Source organism: Crotalus tigris, unplaced genomic scaffold (genome assembly GCF_016545835.1).
Source record: "Crotalus tigris isolate CLP2741 ecotype Arizona unplaced genomic scaffold, ASM1654583v1 scf7180000018155.2402879, whole genome shotgun sequence".
In the NCBI taxonomy this organism is placed as follows: domain Eukaryota; kingdom Metazoa; phylum Chordata; class Lepidosauria; order Squamata; family Viperidae; genus Crotalus; species Crotalus tigris.
The window spans coordinates 2,106,299-2,122,157 of record NW_024096851.1 but is presented as its reverse complement, the minus strand read 5'-3'; the positions used below and the strand labels follow the sequence as shown (position 1 = coordinate 2,122,157).

The following is a 15,859-nucleotide window of genomic DNA, read 5'->3' as shown; positions in this document are numbered from 1 at the left end:
CATTGCGATTGTTTAAGTCTGTCACCAAATGACTGGACCGGATTTTTGCATTGATTGTTAGCAAACATGGTCATTAAGTAAATACAGTGGTTGTTAAGCAAATCCATTTTACCCAATGGGATTTTTTTGACTAGGAAACTGAAAAAAAACCAAACCAGAAATCAGTAACAAACACTGAAAATTGTGGTCATGTGACCAGCGGACACTGCAAATGTCCATAAAGGTGAGCTGATTGCCAACCTCCCAAAATGTAATCATCTGACCATAGAGGTGTATGTTAATCGTAACTTTAACATTGGGCCATAAATAGTTTTGTGGGGGTCTGTCATAACTTCAAATGGTTGTTAAGTGACTGGTCATAAGCCAAAGACTACCTGTAGTGCATTCCCAATATGTATCATAGCAGTATATGTTTAATGCAAGTAATAATGATGACAAATGCTATCTGTTCAGCTGTGTCCAATTCTTGACAATTCTATGAACCATCTCACTCCACATTTTCTGCTCTTGTAGAGCTTCTTTTGGTTGATTTATGCTTTGGCTGGTGTTGGCTTTGATGTTGTTTAGCCAGTGTGGTTTTTTTTGGAGGCGTCATTTCCTTTTACCACTAAACCTTCCAAGTATAACTGCTGCCATCTTTCCTTTTTTCTTTTAATTCCCTATGAATGCCCCTAGTTGTGCTTATTTTCTCTTTATTGAAAAGAAAAAGTAGTGCAGAGAGTAGTTTGCCATTAATACATTACAGCAAGTAAAGATCATTTTCTCCCCAGGATTGTTTCTATGGCAGCAAGCAATTAATATGGATAGTATGAACTACTTCATAATGCAGATCTCTCCAACTTGGGTCTCTTCTGTCAAGATGTACTGTATTGATAGCGAAGGGGAGAAAAAAAAAACAATTTTTAATTCCATTAAAAAATCACAAAGTCCCAAGTTGGAAGAGGCTCATGGTAATCCCTCCAGATATATCTATTAAGGTAAAGAGTTATAGCTTTAATTTGTCAAGATTCTGTCCATTAGATGTAAGCAAATAAGGAATTGGACTCAATTGGATTTTGCTGTGTCTTTTTTGGGCTTGAGCCTGACACTATGTGATATATACCATGATAATATAGAGATGTCAAAAATAAGATTAAAATAATGTCACTTCTTTTGTAGCCTCCAGAAATTTTCTCTTCCTTTTGTAGGCTCCAGAATTTTTTTTTCTTTCTGTAATCTATTACAAAAGGGCTCAGGGTACCTATCTGTCTTAAACTTACATGCTTTGTCATATTGCTAGCCGATCGGTTTTTGAAGGGTAACAATCTTGACAACCATTAGGTGGCAGCAAAGAGATATAGAACTCTGCTTCCGTCTAGTGCACAGGTCGGCAACCTGCGGCTCTAGAGCCGCATGCGGCTCTTTGAGCCTTCCCCTGTGGCTCCCAGCCTCCTCTGCCATTTGCAGAAAGAGACAGAGACAGAGAGAGGCAATTATGCTTCCCTGCTTCTCTCTCTGTCTCTGTGTGTGTGTGTGTGTGTGTTTGTTTGTTTGTTGTGTGTGTGTGTGTGTGTGTGTGTGTGTGTGTGTGTGTAAAAGAGAGTGCACTCACAGTGTTCTCCAAGGAGCTGAAAAGCTTATTGGGCAGAACTCCTCCCTTTGCTGCATCTCTGCAGGAAGCAGGAAGCAGGAAGGGCAGGAGAGAGCTAGCTAGCCCAGCTATGCTGACTCAGGAATTCTGGGAGTTGAAGTCCATGATCATAAAAGAGCCGAGGTTGCCTGCTCTGAGCTTGTTAGAGACCAGCTTGAAGCCAGCTTGCCAGGTGAGCAGCAGATAGGAGAGAGGGAGAGAGGGGGGGAGAGAAAGAGAGAGAGAGGGAGGGGGAGAGAGAGAGAGAGAGAAAAGAGAGAGCGAGAGAAAGAAAGAGAGTGGGGGAAGAGGACTGACAGACCAAGGGCAGATAGAGAGAGAGGGAGGGAGAGAGAGAGAGACCCTTTTGACATCTAAAATGAAGATAACACTGCATATATCCTTTTTTACCTGTGTGTGTATGTATGTGTGTGTGTGTGTGTGTGTATGTATATATGTATACACACACACACACACACACACATACATACACACACACACACACCCTATAATAAAGGTAAAAAAGGATATATGCAGTGTTATCTTCATTTTAGATATCAAAAGGGTTTTGCGGCTCCCGGTGTTTTGTTTTCAGTGGGAAACGGGTCCAAGTAGGTCTTTGAGTGTTTTGGGTTGCCTACCCCTGGTCTAGTGGATCTATGGGTTTATTTAGTCAAGATACAGTAGCCCTAATAAAGGCAAAGTTTATAACCTGCAGGCCTAATTTCCTTCATTTCAGTATATATGATAAGGTGTCCTTAAAAACCAACATTTTTCTATTGCTCAATATATCCTACAGATTTTATTTTTTATTTATAATTTAAATAAAAATACACAACTCCATTCTAAGGTTCCTCCTGGTCTAAAAAAGCTGACACAGGGAAAATCTATAAAAATCTGTTACATGAATATCATATTTCAGCAATTAGATATTTTAAAATAATAACTGGATTTGCTTCCACAGGATGGATATAGTGGATCATATGGTGGCAACCAGTATGGACAGGTAAAAACATAACTCATATCCTCTATGGCAGGGGTAGGCAACCCAAAACACTCAAAGAGCCACTTCGACCCGTTTCCCACTGAAAACAAAACACCGGGAGCCGCAAAACCCTTTTGATATCTAAAATGAAGATAACACTGCATATATCCTTTTTTACCTTTATTATAGGGTGTGTGTGTGTGTGTGTGTGTGCGTGTATACATACACACACACACACACATACACACACAGGTAAAAAAGGATATATGCAGTGTTATCTTCATTTTAGATGTCAAAAGGGTCTCTCTCTCTCCCTCCCTCTCTCTCTATCTGCCCTTGGTCTGTCAGTCCTCTTCCCCCACTCTCTTTCTTTCTCTCACTCTCTCTTTCCTCTCTCTCTCTCTCCCCTCCCTCTCTCTCTCTCTTTCTCTCCCCCCCTCTCCCTCTCTCCTATCTGCTGCTCACCTGGCAAGCTGGCTTCAAGCTGGTCTCTAACAAGCTCAGGGCAGGCAACCTCGGCTCTTTTATGATCATGGACTTCAACTCCCAGAATTCCTGAGTCAGCATAGCTGGGCTAGCTAGCTCTCTCCTGCCCTTCCTGCTTCCTGCTTCCTGCAGAGATGCAGCAAAGGGAGGAGTTCTGCCCAATAAGCTTTTCAGCTCCTTGGAGAACACTGTGAGTGCACTCTCTTTTACACACACACACACACACACACAACAAACAAACAAACAAACACACACACACACACACACAGAGAGAGAGACAGAGAGAGAAGCAGGGAAGCATAATTGCCTCTCTCTGTCTCTGTCTCTTTCTGCAAATGGCAGAGGAGGCTGGGAGCCACAGGGGAAGGCTCAAAGAGCCGCATGCGGCTCTGGAGCCGCAGGTTGCCGACCTGTGCTCTATGGTAATAGATAATATAAATAAAATAAGTGTTAGGCTTATTCAGTCCTTCAGTTCAGCTACATAAATAAAAGATTTTCTTCAAGGTTTTTATTTTGTCTGTCATATGTCTTTCCCAGGTGAATAACAATTGAATGGATAAATACAAAAATATTTATAACAAATTAGCAACTAAGTAAAATAAACTCCCTAAACCACTTTAAGTCGTAATATGTTCGTTCAGTGAAGACTATAGGATTCTACTACTTTGTAGCATTCTGCTGCCAGCTTTATCCCGTTTGAAAATAGAGGTTTGTTACAACTCTCCTTTCGGAAACCAAAGTGGTCCTGAAACATTTGATCAAAAGGATTAAAGAAATACTTTAGAAATCAGAAGAGAAATTTGGCCTCTTCTGAACATCGAAAAGACCGAGCTCATAACTACTGAGAGGAAATGAAATGTCAAAATAACAAGTGATGGTAAAGAGATCAAATGTGCATAAGAATCTGCTTTCCTAGAATTGCAGATTGATCAATGCAGTCCAGAAATAAAGTGTTGAATTGCAGTGGGTCTCACAGCAATGATGAGCAGGAATAGAATATGAAAAAGAAAGGACGCCAGTCTGGCAAATAAATGCAAATTAGTCCACACTGTTGTTTCCCATAATTATGTACAGTAGCTAATGTTGGACTGTGAAAAAACTAGACTAGAGGGAAATTGATCACTCTCAGTTCAATTCACATCATAGGACTTTGTTGTGGGGAAAATAGGAGGAAGGAGTATTAAATATATTTGCCGCCTTTTTTGTGCTGTGGTGTTGGAGAAGGCCCCTGCATATTCCTTGGACAGCAAAAGTAACAAACAAGAAGGTAGAGAAAGACAATTTAGTCTAGTTAAGGCATCAGGCTAGAAATCAGGAGACGGTGAGTTCTAGTCCTGCCTTAGTCATGAAAGCCAGCGAGGTATCTTTGGGCCAGTCACTCTCTCTCAGTTCAACTCACCTCATAGGACTGTTGCTGTGGGGAAAATAGAAGGAAGGAGTATTAGGTATATTCACTGCCTTGAGTTATTGATAAAAAATACTTTTTAAAAAGGGGAGGATATAAATAAATAAAGGAGTCAGTGAATACTGGAGTGTACAAAATCAGACACACCACTAGAAGTCAAAATCATAAAATTCCACTTTGCTTATTTCGGCCATGTCATGCAATAAAACGTACTGGAAAAGGCAGTTGTGCTTTGAGTGGTAGAGGATAAAAGGAAATGAGACTTCCAAAATCAGTTTCAAAATGGACCGTGTGTGAATAGTGGCCAGACACCATCAAAGCTGAGACCAACCAGAGCATAAAACCAGTGAAAGAAGCCCTACAAGAATAGAAAATGTGGAGAGAGGTGAGCCATAGAATTGCCAAGAATCAGATGCAATTGTCGTCGTCATCATCATCATCATCACAATTAGACTAGATAGCACAGTTCAGACATAGTTAGAAACCAAATGGGCAGGTCAAGGAAACATTTAAAAACCTATGTAAAAAAATCTTTTAAAACAGCTTAAGCATATCAAACATAATATATAGTAAAAAAAAAATAAGCTCAACCCTTTTTTCTGATCCTAAGTATAGAAAATGTTTTAATGCAGATATAGTAAGGACGTGATGAATTTCAACAATAATGATTGATTATTGTTTTCTGTTCAGAGTGGACAATCTGGGGGCAACAACCAGTTTGGACGGGTAAAACTCATATGTTTATTTCTGCTCTGAAATATATTGTATCTGCTTCAAAACATATACACCCAAATATCTATCTATTGTATAGCATCAAAATATATTAAGAAATCTTGACATACATATAAATAGTAATAGTAATAGAACTTAGACTTATATACCGCTTCCCAATGTTTTTCAGCATTCTCTAAGTGGTTTACAAAGTCAGCATACAGTATTGCCCCCAACAATCTGGATCCTCATTTTACCGATCTCGGAAGGATGGAAACCTGAGTCAACCTTGGTCCCCGTGAGGACCAAACTCCAGGCTGTGGACAGAATTAGCCTGCAATACTGCATTCTAATCACCACGCCATCAGTGGTTATTATTGTTTTTTAGAGTAGATATTGTAATAATTATCCATATAGACAGGTGTACGATCTAGAAAATATACCGTATCTGTTTATGGATGACTTCCTCCACAGATAAATCAACCCTTGATTTTTAATCAAAATACCAGATACTTCTAAAAAAGTATTGCAGTACAGGTAGTCCTCGGCTTACAATCATTCGTTTAGTCCAGGGGTAGGCAACCTTGGTTCTTTTATGACTCGTGGACTTCAAAAGAATCAAGGTTGCCTAAGCCTGGGTCACTATTCAAAGTTACAGCAGCACTGAAAAATGACTTATGACTGTTTCTAGTTTACGTCCCCATGGCCGCATAATTCGAATTCAGATGCTTGGCAACAGGCATGTATATATGACGGTATGCAATTATCTTTTGTGACCTTCTGACAAGCAAAGTCAATCGGGAAGCCAGATTCAGTTAATAACCATGTTACTAATCTAACAACTGCAGTGATTCACTTAACAACTGTGGCAAGAAGGATTGTAAAATATAGGAAATATTCACTTAACAACTGTTTCGCTTAGCAACAAAAACTTTGGGCTCTCTTCTGCTCACAAGTCAAGGATTACCTATACAGACTGATGAATAAGTCCATTTGTGGATAAGATAAACCCAGTTTGGGAGGTGTATTCTGCAGCTAAAATTCTTAGTTTATCCGTGAGTATATATGGCAGTGGTGGCGAACCTATGGCATGGGTGCCAGAGGTGGCACTCAGAGCCCTCTCTGTGGGCACACGTGCCGTCGCCCCAGTCCTAGGCCTTCAGCTGGGTTTTATAAAACCTTTTCACTTTAGGCCTCCGCTGCCATGTCCCCCCCCAAAAAAAAGGTTCAATCAATCAGTCAATTTCAACTTCTCGTGGGAAAAAAAAGATCTTGCAAAGTTGGCATTAATTGATTGAACTTTTTAGTCCCACCCAGTCTGCCGTTACCACCACAGCCACGTCTACCCAATGAGCCATGCCCACCCAATTGGCCACACCCACCCAATGAGCCACACCCACCCGGCACCTGACAATGCATAAGTGGGTTTTGGGTTGCAGTTTGGGCACTCAGTCTCTAAAAGGTTTGCCATCACTGATATATAGTATGCGTTGTTCAGAAATATAGAAAATAGCTTTCTACTTTCTCCTCATTTAATGAGAAGACATTTCTGTATAGAATGGAGTGTTTAAAAATAAAACAATAGCAGCCAACTGGAGCCAAGTAAAAACTGTTTATAATGTAGCTGTAAAATTATTATGGTTATAAACAGTATACTGGTAATCCTCACCTAATTACTGGTTGCTTAGTGACCATTCAAAATTACGATGGACATCCAAAAATGTACTTAGGGCCTGATTTCCAATGGCTGCAACCTCCCCCCACAGCCATGTGACTACATGTTGGTTGCTTAGCAAACAGCTTGCATTTATGACTGTTTGCAATGTCCTGTGGTCACATGACCATGATTTTCTGTGTGTTTTGCAGTTTCTGCCATTTACTTCTGGTTTCTAGAAAAACACACCCATTGGTATAATGCAGGGGTCTTCAAACCTGGCCCTTTTATGACTTGTGCACTTCAACTCCCAGAATTCCTCAGCCAGCCTGGCTGAGGAATTCTGGGAGTTGAAGTCCACAAGTCATAAAACGGCCAAGTTTGAAGACCCCTGGTATAATGGATTCATTTAACAACCACTTCATTCATTTAACAATGAGCTCAATTATAGTCATAAGTCAAGGACGACCTATACCTGAGATGTAGAAAATTAAATAAAATATTATTTCTGCTTCTGAATGTAGCATGTATTGTTTTGTTTTATTAACATTATTATTTCTAATGAATTAGTATTTTCTTACAGGGTGGATCATATGGTGGCAGCAGCAGCCAGGTAAAAATACCTGCATAATGTAGTGTATGTGGATAATATTTGCTATGGTTATTTATCATCCATTGGTAAAAATGAAAAAAAAATCTGTAGATAATAATAGCAAATGTTATGTAATATACAGGAGCAGAATTAAGTTATTCATTCATTTTAATTCATTTTTTAAAATGTATGATAAATAACCATAGCAATTATATACTTAACTGATAGATAAGTGTTAATTTATCATATGGAAAAAAATAAACATTTTCAGCTTATTTCTACTATGGATTATAGGGAAGAGCTATATGCTTAATTAAGATAATTATTTTGTAATCAATATTTTTACAAAGAGTATCATTAAGTGCTGGGGCAACTATTATGACAGCTACAAACTATTCTATAATATAGTATATGCATATAATGTTTGCCAGGATCATCCATATGGAGCACAAAATAAAATACGTTTTTCAACTTACTTCTGGTCCTGAATATAGAAAAATAATATATTGTGCTGTATTAAGGTGATTACAGATAGTCCTCAAGGTATGAATCTAATGAACTCTGCCTATTAGGGTCATAAAATGAACTGGATTCATTTTTGTGACATTAAGTGAATCAACTGGGTCATTAAATGAACAAAGACTGGCCTTGCTGTTTGCTTCAGTTCATTAAACAACCTCTGCCATTGTTCAATGAACCAAGAAGCTTGAGTATTTGCAGGACTCCCGGCTAGAGCCTTGGAGGGAACATCAGCTATTCTGGCAAGGTGGGAACCGCAGTGCCTGCAGGCAGGTGACCAGACTTAAATTGAGGTGGAAAGGTAAATTCTGTGTGGAGCCTCTAGAGCTGGGATGCCCAACCTGTGGGCTACAGCCCACTATAAGGCTGTGGCCTATTGGCCACTGGGCCGCATGAGTGGCTGGCTGGTGTGCACATGTGCGCATGCCCACACACACCCCCACTAGCATCAGCCCCACTTGTGTGAGCGTCGCAGGCATTTAGGGCCCCAGTTGCGCGAGTGTTCATGGCCTCACTTGCACGAGCAATGGGTAACTGTGCACACGCACGGGTGCACATGCGTTTACCCACCCCATAAAACCATCCTTTCTTTCCCCCTTCTCCCGCTCTGGGCAGCCAACCCCCAAAAGTTGGGGAACTCTGCTCTAGAGGGAACATCTACCACTCGCTCATCCCCTGTTCTATAAACAATCTACAGCAGTACTCACTAATCCTCTTAAGCAAAAGCAAACAAACCCAGTACAGCAGAATGCAAAGGACCTTTCTGCAAACAACCTCAAAATGCCTGCAAAAAAGCAGTACAGTAGAATGCAAAGGTACTTTACAGTACTAAATCTGTTTTTCTGAGACACTGGCTAGTAGTTCTGCCAGCAATCTCAAGGCAATATTAAAAAAAAAATCTAAATACAGGTAGTCCTAGACTTATCACATTTTGTTTAGTGACCATTCAAAGTTACAACAGCACTGAAAAAAAGGACTCGTGATCGTTTTTCACAGTTACGACATTTCCAGCATCCCCATGATCATGTGATCAAAATTCTGATGCTTGGCAACTGGCCTGTATTTATGACTGTTGCTGTGTTCCAGGGTCATGTGATCACCTTTTGTGACCTTCTGATCAGCAAAGTGAATGGGGAAGCCAGATTCACTTAACAACTGGATTGCTAACTTACCAATTGCAGTGATTCATTTAACAACTGAGGTAAAAAAGGTCATAAAATGGGGCAAAATTCACTTATCAAATGTCTCATTTAACAACAGAAATTTGGGGCTCAATTGTGGTCATAAGTCAAGGACTACCTATAGTGAAAAAATCTTCATAAAGTTCTTACAAACAAGCACAATAGTATGCAAAGTACTTACAAGTAAGTATAGTACTATAATGAAAAAGAAAGTTGTAAGGTACTTACAAAGGCAGCTGCAATACTCTAGTCCAGGGATCCCCAACCCCTGGTCCATGGACCAGTACCGGGCCGCAGCATGCCAGCAACTGGTCCACACAAACAAGCAGAGCCCCATCCGCAAGATGCAGGCAGCACACAAAACCACACACCCTTTGGTCTGTGGAAAAACCTTTCTCCGCGGAATTGGTCCCTGGTGCCCAAAAGGTTGGGGACCTCTGCTCTAGTCCCCAAGACAACGGGAACAAAAGAAGCAACAGGAGCAGCAACAAGAGATTCACTCCTCTAGTCCTTCATTGGCAGCAATGAGGAGGGGGAAAAAAGCATATGCTTTTTGTTGGTCAAGTGGGGGGGGGGGGAAACGCATCAACCATATGGACCTTGGAAATTGTCTGTACAGATTGACAAAGGGCAACCACAGCCACTTGGTTGTGGCCACTGCTTCAGGATGGCCATTGCTTCATCATTGACTGAATCCAGGTCACATGATTGCAGAGGCCTCTTGTTGGTTACAATTTTAAACCCCTATTGTAAGTACACTTCTGGGGTGCATTCATGACTTCAAACAGTCATTAAATGGCCCTTTGTACCACAAGGGCTACGTGCATTTTGTAAATAGGTATTTCTTTACAAGGAGAATCATATGGTAGTCATGACAGTGGCTGCCAAAGTAGCATCCATATGAAAACTCTGCCAGTGTGTGTATACTATAATATTTATGATATACTTACCATGTATAAAATAAAATACAATAAAGGACATGGCTCATTTTTGCTCCTGAATATAGGCAGCAGTTTTGTACTTTGTTAAGGTGATAATGTTATAATTAATAAACATTTTCTTAAAGGGAGGGTCATATGGCGGCAGCAGCAGCAGCAGTAGCAGTAGCAGCAGCTCTTCTGGAAGCCAGGTAAAAACAACTTTATTCGTTTTTAATGATAAATATAGCTATAAATACATGCTAAATGTGTTTACACGCACACACGCACATACATACATACATACATATGTAAATAGTCCTTACTTCCTGATCATAATTGGGACTGGCAACTCTGTTGCGGAATACCACACATGCCAGGCAAAATATCATATGGTGATATAGCATGAAATATCGTGATGGATTAATGACCTGCTTCCCTTATTACATGAATCACAAGGTGGCTAAATGGATTGTGACCTGCAATTTCACAATTTCTTCATTACTTCTGTTTGTTGGAAGCTGGTTCCGAAGCTTGGACTCTGCCATAGTTGTAAATGTGCATGGGTTGCAAAGTGCCTAAATGGCAATACCATTATCATGGGGCACTATGATGGCTGTAAAATGGAAGGATTGGTCACAATGCTCATTTTTCCAATGGTCATAACCATTGCTAACAGTCGCTAAACAAGGCTGTCGGTAAGCGAAGACTACATGTGTGTGTGTATATGTATGTGCATATATTATATGTAGTATATTTATTACATATTTTACTATAATATAGTATACAGTAAAATGTTATATATTGTATATAATATAATAAATATACTATTAAATATACATTTATGAATGTATATTTAGCTTACACAAAATAAGATTTGGAGGATTTCTTTCTGCTTCTAAATATAGAAAGGAACATTGTGCTTTATGAAAATGATTGTAATAAAGATGGAATACAAATAAATACATAAAAAATAACTAATAAGTATTTTCTAAAGAGAAAGAATCATATGATGATGGCAGCAGCCAAGAGAAGAACTATGTAAAAATATTATTTGATACAGTTTATGTATATAATATTTGTCACGATAATTTGTAATAACATAAAATCAAATGTTTTTGTTCACCTTATCTTTCCTCCTAAAGATGGAAAGTAGCTTTGCATTTTATTAAGTAATTATTTTGTAATTAATAAGTATTTTCTTACAGGGAGGACCATATGATGTCAACCAATATAGCAACCAGATAAAAATTATATTATAATTAGGACATATTATAATATTTGCCATATTTATTTATATTGCACATCCTATATATTTTAGAATATATTTGTATTCCAAATGTAATGTATATCCAAATACAGTTCTGAATGTAAATGAAGATTTTTGACCCCTGAATATATAAGGTAGTTTTGAGCTTCTTTAATTGAATTATATTTTAATAAGCATTTTCTTACAGGGAGGATCATATAGCAACAGTAGCAGCAGCAGTATCAGCTATTCTGGCAGCCAGGTAAAAAAAAAATATTTTATACTGTAGTATTTTTATAGTGATACAGATAGAGGTATAGGATATTTGTGATGGGTTTTTTTATTGCTCTATACATAGAGATAAACATATAAAATATTTGCCATGGATATCTATACTATATATAATCTATAAAAACAAATTTGTTTGTCTTATTTCTGCTTCTGAATATAGCAAAGAGCTTCGTGCTTTATTAAGGTGATTATTTTATAATTCGAAAGAATTTCCTTGTAGGGAGGATCATATGGAAATGGCAGCAATCAACATGGCAGCAGAGAAAAACTTATAACATCGCATCTATATGTGTATATATAAGCATGTGTGAATGTGTGTGCGTATGTGTGTAGGCAATCATCACAAGCAAAGTTATAAACATAAATAATTACTTTTTTTGTCCTCAGAACATCTTTCAGGTTTGTCCTTCCCCCCCCCCCAAGAAAATAGGATTATTGTAATATGAACATAGGGTAAATAAAATAAAATATATATTGCTTACTTTACTTCTACTCCTGAATGGAAGAGAGCAGTGTTATGCTTATTAAAATGATAATTTTATAATTAATAAGAATTTTCTTTCAGGGAGCATTATATAGCAGCAGCAGTAGTAGTAGCAGCAGCAGCAGCAATTATGGCAACCAGGTAAAAATTACTTTATAACATTGTTTGTTTATAATGATATAAATATACCGTATTTTCTGGCGTATAAGACGACTCGGCGTATAAGACGACCCCCGACTTCGGAGACAATTTGCATGCTTTAGAAAGTCGTCTTATACGCCGGAAAATATGGTAGATATAAACATGCATATGTAGATAATATACTATATTTTTTAATGTTTTGTCTAAAAATACAGATATAAGTATCTACAATGTTTGCCATGGAGATTATTTCTGTTCCTAAATACAGTGTACTGTAGTAAACAGCGCTTTATTCAGGTAATTATTTTATAATTAGGAAATAATGATGGCAACAGCCAATACAACAACGAGGTAAAAACTTTTTTTTGCAGTGTTTCTACCTGCACACTTGTCTACAAGTCTATATAATATTTGCCAGTGGTTCTCTGGATTACAATTTAGGACACTGAAAATAAAATAACATTACAAAGTTCATCTTATTTCTATTTCTGAGTAAAGAAAGTATCTTTGTGGTTTATTAAGATAAATATTTTATAATTAATCAGTATGTTCTATACAGGGAGCATCATATGGTGACGATAGCAACCAATATGGAGACCAGGCAATTTATTATTATTTATAGTTCACATGTAGCATTTAATAGAGATATTACATGCATATACATAGAGAAGAAAATTTCAAAAAATGTTCTGCTTAGTTTTGCTACTAGATACGAGGGCAATTCGGAAATAAACCTCAGTTTGGTTATCAGTGACAGACACTGGCAGATACAGAACTTTTATTATACACATTAGAAACTACAACATTACATTACTTTTCGACATAATCACCATTCAAATTGAGGCATTTGTCATAACGTCTTACAAGTTTTGAAATTCCTTAGTAGTAGTCACTCGGCGTCAAACCTGGGCTGTAGGGAGGGTGATCAAAAACATCCCAACAGAACTGCTTCAAAAGTGCTTGGGTGCATCTAGCGGTGTGTGGGTGAGCATTTTCGTGAACCAACACCACACTGGAAGTGGTGCCATAGAAAATCCTACCAAGTGTGAAGATGCCAAAGGAATACTGCTAGTGAAGTTCATGGAGTATGGTTTGACCATCAATTCAGAAGTCTACTGTGAAATGTTATGAAAACTCAGAGGAGCCATCCATAACAAGCGTCGGAGCCTGCTGACTTCCGGCATGGTGTTGGTTCATGATAATGCTCGGCTGCACACTGCTAGACACACCCAAGAACTTTTGAAGCAGTTCGGTTGGGATGTTTTTGATAACCTCCCTCCTGTAGCCCAGATTTGGCGCTGAGTGACTACTACTAATGAATTTCAAATCTTGTAAGACATTATGACAAGTGCCTCAATTTGAATGGCGATTATGTCAAAAAGTAATGTAATGTTGTAGTTTTCTAATGTGTATAATAAAAGTTCTGTATCTGCCAGTGTCTGTCATTGATAACCAAAACCAAATGGAGATTTATTTCCGAATTGCCCTTGTACAAAGTACAGATTACACTGAAATCTTAATTGGGGAAAGATAAGCAGTGAAACTTCATTAATTAAAAATATATTCTGAATTTGTGATATCAAAGTGATGAGAAATGGCTATTCTATTTGAAATTTGACCTTGTCTTATTGGCCTTGTTGATTCATTGTTGAAATAGAGCTACTTTTTAAAGGCATATTGTCATGTCCCAATTATTATCCACTTTAATGTTTCTCGTTTTGAAGGATTAAACCGGATGAATTACTGATGGAGCAAATCATTTTCTACTTGACACCTTTGTGCTGTCCTTCCCTGGGTGTGTTCCAGTGGGGGGCTAGACAACCATTTCTCTGGGATACTTTAGTGACAAAATAATCCTTTTAATCCTAGAATTATGTGAAATAAAATGGGAGATTAAATATGGCACTTCACACTGGCAAAAGCCTCATCTAGACTGATATCTAAAATCCATAGTTTTGTTTCTTACGTTTACCACATTTAATGGACACAACAGTAGGAGTTTTTACTGTTTCTACTCCTGTTCATGTAGATCAGTGGTTCTCAAACTTTTTAATGCCGTGACCCCATAATACAGTTCCCCATGTTGTGGTGACCCCCAAGTGGGTGTGGCCACCAATAAGAGGGAGTAGGACAGCTAGGGAAAAGGGAAAAAAATGGCGGACAGCATGGTTTGGTAACCCCCGTGAAATGGTCATTCGACCCCAAATGGGGTCCCGACCCACAGGTTGAGAACCACTGATGTAGATCTTTCTTTACGTGGATGAAGCACGTGGTCACATGGCCCAACCTCTCTGCCACCCAGAGATTGGTATACACCCATACATGCATTACCCCCAAAAGTTGTTGCCTGCACTTGTGACTGCTGTCACCACTATATGATCTTCCTCATTCAGGATATACTTATTAAAAATGAAGATGGCAGGCACAACTGGTTCAAAAGAACTGGGCTTCATCCATGCTATTCATATTTTTTACTATTTGCTACCGTCTTAGGGCATCCCTACTCTCAGCAAAACTTTTCTCAATAGAGGTCTTAATAGAGGTCTTAATAGAGATTTTGCCCTCCCCTCTTCCTGGTAAACATAGTCCATTCACCCAGCAGATCAAGACATCTGTTTCCACGCTAATGTATTAGACAAGCCATATGAGACTTCCACAATGAACTATAATTTGTAATAACTGTTTTTATAATAACTGTTTCTGTAACAGGGTGGATCTTACAATAGCAGCAGCCAATAGGGACAGGTAAAATTAGCTTATAGGAAATAGGGATTTTAAGTAGTATACTACCTTTTTATTTTATTCTTTTTCTTATTCTCATCCTTCTTCTTTCTCTTTTTAGTCTTATTTATTCCTTAATAAAGGTAAAGGTATTGTGTTGGTTTACATGAGAAACAATAGATTTAAATATTTAAATGTAATTAACTCTTGAGAAAATCTTAACCAGTAAAAATGTTTAGAACATTGTGGGAAAAACAAATGTAAACAAGAACTGTAAACAGGATAGATGATGAGACAACCAGAATGACTAGATAGAAAAGGAATACTATATTGATGTGATTATTATTTGTAGAAATATTAGAAAACTTTTATATTTAATTATCATTTATTAAAACAGTAAGAATTGTATTAACTTAAGGTTGGTAAAAGAGAACACTATGGGAAAAGAGGAAATCATGTAAAGTTATCATGTGGATTATAGACTATAGAATTTAGTTGTTATTGAATGTTTGTTAAATGTAAACCCAGACAACACACTGTCTACCGAATATTAAGGTGATTATGTTAAAAAATTAATAAAACATACTTTTTTAAAAAAGGAAAGGTAAAATTCCTGCAATAGTTTTACCTTTACAGGGAAGCATCATTTGGAATAGTGGACTCTCTATACCAACAGCATATTTGCAGTCAAAACACAGATGTCACCCTTTCCTTTCTCTTTTCTTCCTTTATCCTTGAAATTTATTGCAACTATAAAGCTAAGTTCCTACAAGAGTACAGAAGTCTGCTTCTGATCTTGAAAATCTGCACCTTTCCTTTGATTATTCCATTCCGATTAACACTCAGTTGGTCATTTTATTTCAGTCACGGACCAGCAAAATAGACCTTTGGGTAAAAAAAAAGTTGCGTTTTAC

The 15,859-nt window shown here is 38.0% G+C and overlaps 1 protein-coding gene across 1 annotated transcript in view; it reads left to right on the top strand.

The window, feature by feature from the left end:
* The window catches only part of LOC120310275 (hornerin-like), a 95,461-nt gene that overhangs the window by 67,952 nt on the left and 11,650 nt on the right, over nucleotides 1–15,859 (top strand). Inside the window, exons 42-45 of the mRNA XM_039348527.1 lie at nucleotides 7,434–7,463; nucleotides 10,209–10,454; nucleotides 11,517–11,570; nucleotides 12,165–12,224. Coding sequence (XP_039204461.1) covers nucleotides 7,434–7,463; nucleotides 10,209–10,454; nucleotides 11,517–11,570; nucleotides 12,165–12,224 — 390 coding nt within the window. The remainder of the gene's footprint in view (nucleotides 1–7,433; nucleotides 7,464–10,208; nucleotides 10,455–11,516; nucleotides 11,571–12,164; nucleotides 12,225–15,859) is intronic.